General features: G+C 40.3%; 1 protein-coding gene and 1 pseudogene across 1 annotated transcript; one reads left to right on the top strand and one right to left on the bottom strand.

Moving 5' to 3' along the window:
* Positions 1-238: 238 nt before the first annotated feature.
* On the top strand, positions 239-2,069 carry LOC122277298. Its single transcript, XM_043087249.1, has one exon. The coding sequence runs from the start codon at positions 444-446 to the stop codon at positions 1,800-1,802; it is 1,359 nt and encodes a 452-aa protein (XP_042943183.1). The 5' UTR covers positions 239-443; the 3' UTR covers positions 1,803-2,069.
* Positions 2,070-2,535: 466 nt separating this feature from the next.
* LOC122277299 lies at positions 2,536-5,291 on the bottom strand (annotated as a pseudogene).
* Positions 5,292-5,571: the final 280 nt, after the last annotated feature.

Genomic DNA, 5,571 nt, shown 5'->3' on the forward strand with positions numbered 1-5,571 from the left:
GATAAAAATAGAAGGTATAACATAACACAAACAAAAGAAACCTCATTTACCTTAATTGAACAAGAATTGAACTAAAAACCTTAATTATATAAATAGTCAAAGAATTTAAGAAATACTAAAAAAAAAAAAGGAAAATAAAAATCTTGTTGAAGCCTCTTTCTTCTTAGTTTCCTATAGGGTTCTATTTCCTAATTAAAAAATGAATAAATAAATAGTACTATAATAATAGCCATTAACAAAACGATGTATAAGAAGATGTAAGTTCCTCTCTGATGTCCGTGTAGTTGTTTTCCACCGACCGCTTCGGGGAATACAAGGGGAAGGAAATATCCGAGCAGTTCCGTTGTCAGCCAAGTCCTATTTCTCTCGGAAATTTATTTCCAAGCATTCCAAATTCCCCGACCAAACCAAGGAAAGAAAGTAGAAACTGGTATTGGGAAATCATGCCGCTTCCGTGGAAGAAGCACAGGAGGACACGGATATCCCGTATCGTCGCCGACCTCCAGTCCCCGCCGAAGCACGGCGGCTCGCTTGTGGTCGAGACTGGCTTCCCCACCTCCCTCATCGACCTCTTCGTCAAGAACCGCGACCGATTGAAGAAGAAATCCTTGAAGATCAACAGAAATAAAAACCCCGTCCCGATCCAACCCAGTCCCTCCGACGAATCCACTAGCCCAACTTCGGTTACAGACGATTCGACGCTTTCTGGGTCTCCTAGCTTTGGCGTAGACAGTGATCCGGCGCCGTGGAACCAAATCGAGGAGGAAGATCATCGTAGCAAAGATGAAGGTACCGAGTGTCCGCGTGAAAATCATCGCGATCAGTCCCGAGCGGTTTTCGCGGTGGTGATGGTGGTTTTGGTATTGGCGGTGAGTACCAAAAGGCTTGCCCTTGGTGTTACCATGTCCGCGTTTCTGCTTATTTTTGCCGAGTATGTTTGTATTCGTTCCATTCGTTTCTTGAAACTCTGTGCTTCCGCGAAAGCGGCCTTGGAATCTTTTCTCCAAAGGGTTACGCAACTTGTTTGGATCGAAAAGTTCGTGTTGTTATTGAAGAATATTATAACTTCTAAGGTTTGTCTTGATAGAGAGGAAGAGACTATTGTGGCCAAAGAGATTACTGGAAACGAATTGAACTTGAAGAACCCTCGGGTTCCTGAAACTCAAATCGCAGGAACTGATTGTATTACGAATGAAGAGGAGATTGTTATTGTCGGACCAGAGCTTGAATTTCTTAGTCGTGACAAGAGATGGGGGTGTTTGGATGAGGAAAACAAGGTTGAGGAACATATGGAAGATGGTCACGTATTGGTATGTGGGAATCAACGTAGCCGGAGTGCTAGACTAAAATCAAAGCTTGTGAAGAAATTGGTGCCGAAGAAGTTGCGTAATTTGAAGAAAAATAGTAAGAGTAAGGGGAAGAACGATGGGGAGTCGAGCAGCGAGGTGTCTAGTACCTTGGGTGATGATGTATCGGCCAGATTTGTGGAGCCAGACGAGCAAGAGATTGGGAATGAGCAATTTCAAGAAAGCGACGACAGATCATCGCTGTCGCTATTACAAGAAGAAAAGTGTGAAGAAGAGCAAGTAGTTGATGATGGAAATCCTCGTATCAATGAACAATCACGGGATAAGGGAGCGGGGAGGGATAGAGAGGGGAATCTGGGGTATGTAACTCTCCTGGTAATTGCTCTCGCTGGACTTGCAGGAGGTCGAGTTGTGGCTCTGGTAGTCACAATTTCATGGTGTTTCATGATGAAGTTGACTCGATCTCGAAGCAGATCTGTAAATGTGCCTCTATGATCAGGTGTCCTGTTCCAATCTCAAGCTAGAGTTTGGGTTTAAGAAAAGCTTCTTCTTCCTTCGCTATAGGGAGAGTGTTGGTTACTTTGCTTCTGATCAAGTGTTAGTGAAGCCTCCAAAGTATATTCTGAATGCTCAGAATGATAGAAACACCAACCATTTTGTTGGCAAAATCCAACTTGAGCAGTTGTATTTTGAAATGTAAATTTACAGATACAAATTATAGTGCTCACAATTCAAATCTTCTTTGCTCGTCTTTCTCTGCTACCAAGTTGGCCATTCTAGACTAACCAGAGGTGCCAAAAATTGGGTTTCTTTCCATTTCTCATTGCAATCTTGTTTTGCATGCTTGCACCTGCTTAACCTAAATTTGTTTCAGTGAACGTCGTTTTATCTTTGCCTCCCTGCTTATGATTTATTGAACTAGAAACAAAGCCTGAAAACTTTCAGTAATTTGGGATCGAATTGAGACTTTTCAGGTTCCAAGTGTCTTCTTCCAGAATCCCTCCAGAGATGATCCTGAAACTGATGTAGAAAGCATTGAGGAGAAAAATTCGACCCAAAAATTAACAGAGCACATAGTTGTGTTGAAGTCCTCTGTATTTCCTCTGTATGCAGAGTGCTCAAAATCTCACCTGTTATTCATCACATTCTGCAGTACACAATTTTCTTAATGGGATTCAGATTTCATCGTAATTAAATATCTAGTTAAAACCCCGAGGGGTAGCTCAATTGGTCAGGCCTTGGGTTTGCTCCCCAATGGTCACTAGTTCGAGTCCCTTCAGGGTCATTGAAGGATTTACCTGGTCATTAACTTCAGGGTCCTTTGGGATTAGTCGAGGTACGCGTAAGCTGGCTCGGACACTCAAAGTTATCAAAAAAAAAAAAAAAAATATCTAGTTATCTTTGTCATATTTATGATATAAAAAAAATTATTCCCAAAAAACAGCTTCCTTCATAGAATTAATAGTTATCTTCGTCATATTTATGATATAAAAAAAATTATTCCCAAAAAACAGCTTCCTTCATAGAATTAACTTGAAGGAAGTGGCAGCTGGTAGATTCTAATGAACCTTGGAGCTAGTCTGCACCTTTTATTTACTTGGGCACTGTTTCAGTTGTTCTCAGCTCTGTGGCTTGTTTCTTGACCTCTTCTGCATTGGATTCTTCTTACACCGTGTCCTTGATTCCGTAGAACCGATGCCTGGATGCTTTCCTCTCATAAGAAAGATTCTTACTGTCTCTGAAATGGCCAACTTCTGAACGACCAACCGATAACTTACCAAAATTCTCAGTAGAACAGAAACCTTGATCCGATACCAATAATATTGTTAGTAATGAAAACACTAAAGACTAGTGAAAGCATCTAGAAGTAATGATTCTCAACAACAATAGTAATAGTAATGTCATAGTAATAGTAATGTCAGTGGGAAGAGTGTTATCATCCTGCCTTGTGCTGTTGCTTGGGAAGGAATTTCAACTGTGAAATCTGTTGACTTCTAGTACAGCGGCTCCAACCCAGTAAACCAACACCTACGGCTAGATGGTCTGTTCAAGCTCCACAGTAAACTACCGACAGAAATTTAAAAATGTTCTTTGGGTTTATTTAGAATGTATTTGTAGATCTATGCTCAAATAGAACTTTGATAATATACATGCATCGTGACCGGAGACTCAGACCTATTAAAATATCTAGTCTTGACAATTCAATCATCAAAATTTATCATATGAATAAGTTTCGCACACATTTTCCTCGAGGAAGTATTTAAATCATGATCATTCAGAGCATGATAGAATCAATATCTAATAATATTTACTCTACAACGTATTATGCTGTATTTTTCATCTCAAAGAACACAAAAGTTAACTTCTGTATTACTGTTTTTGAGTTAAGTGAAACATCCCCATTACTAATTTGAATAGATCAAACACACTTTTTTGAGATGCTCTGATTTGGGCATCTAAAACAAGAGCAAATAAGTAAATAGTGAAAGCTTTTAGAGCCGCCCAAATCATCCAAAATAATGGTGCATGAAATCCCAACTGAATGAAGGTGTGATTTTATCAGTTTCAAGCATGTGTCAAAGTAATACCCCTTTTCTCAGGAAAGTATGAAAATAACACTATGATGCTCTGTACAGAACTACCAAGAAAATATTTTTGTTCTTGGACGATCTGTAATCCAGTCTCACTTCAGCGATGTCTGGATACAGTTGCTATTTCTTGATTGAAACGATCTTTCTGTTGCTCGCACACGGTTTCAAGCGTGGCTTGTGTTTATCTTATGCCGATTCTGTGTCAAATCTAGCTAATGCAATTAGTTCTAAATCTTGCGAAATTTCTGTTCATGATATAACTTCGTTGTCAAATTACAGTTGCTAGCTTCCTGAACATTTTCATTCGATGTCAAGTACGTCAAGATAGAGACCTAAAAAAAATAATGTTTCATTTAAATAGATTCCGCTGACAACATATGATGCAATCTTCATCGATGAAACTCGACATAGACTTCAACAAGTAAATTTCATAACTCCTCTAAAATAGCAGAATGAAAACAGATGCAGATTATTATGGTAACTGAGAAGTTCCGAGTATTAATCAACTCGACGGCTAGAACTGTGCTCGAAAACGATTGATTGCAGAATGGTCCACCTGGAAAGCCTTGGCGAGAATATCATCCCCAATGGGCGGTTTTGATCCAAAAACAGCACTAGAAACAGTAACGACACCGGGGTTTTGGCTGCTCAAAGCAGAGAGGGAGATGGCCTTTCCATTACCCACTTTTGTTGGAAGTGAACAAGTCCCACTGGAAAGACAAACACATCACCCTTCTTGAGGACCTTCTAGATGAGCCTGTTCTCAGGATTAGAGGTCACAAAACCAACATAGAGGCTGCCTTTAAGGACTGTCAGAATCCCGTCACCCGAGGGTGTGAATGAGGAGGGATGAGTCCCCAGGGTGCATAGTCTAGGCGAGCCACTGCTTTGCCAAATGTGTTCAGTCCAGGAATTTGACCCAGTCACTGGGGTTACAACAGAGCCAAGAGCATTAGATGTGTTGCCAGTTTCGTTTAGTCCACCGAGGAAGAAATGGTGGGCCTGTGCAAGTTTAGAGTCCAGGCAAGCACGGCCGTTGACTAGAGCTGCCATGATGATCAAACAAGCTGGAAGATTCTAATACAAATTACTTGGAAAGGTTACTATAGAAGAAGAATAAAATTTTATAATGCAGATTAAAACTAAGAACGTGAGAGTTGGACTGCAACCTGGGCTAGTAGGGTCTGCAGCGCAGAAGTCCTGCAAAGGACTAGGCTCAGATGCAAAGGCAAGAGCACAAACCAAGGCTAGCATGCTCAATACAAAAATGGGGTAATTGGCCATTGTCTCGATTTCGTGTTTTTTTTTTTTTTTTTTCTATGAATTTTGTCAAGTTCAAAGAAGATATACAACCAAACTGAACTACTTGAAGGAGTTTCAGATGTGTAGCAATCCTTGCATGCACTCTGTTTATGTATAGAGTGAAGATAGAGCTTAAATAGCATGTACAAGAATCGTCCTCAATGCATGACAACCTGCCGGCCTAACAACAGATGCTGGGAAATAGTCTAGCATTCTCAATTTAAGCCATTTGTAGCCACAACCATTTTCCCAAATATGATATGCAAAAATGAATCCCTTGCCCTAATATGTCAAATGTTGCCATCCGAGTTACCTATCAGTATTTTTATGGGCTCACTCTAGGTGATTTTTAGTCCAAGAAAAATCTCATT

This window comes from Carya illinoinensis, chromosome 9 (genome assembly GCF_018687715.1).
Source record: "Carya illinoinensis cultivar Pawnee chromosome 9, C.illinoinensisPawnee_v1, whole genome shotgun sequence".
NCBI classification, from domain to species: Eukaryota; Viridiplantae; Streptophyta; class Magnoliopsida; order Fagales; family Juglandaceae; genus Carya; species Carya illinoinensis.

Coding starts and splice junctions, on each gene's coding strand:
- LOC122277298 (XM_043087249.1), top strand. CDS start 444: ATGCCGCTTCCGTGGAAGAAGCACAGGAGGACACGGATATCCCGTATC.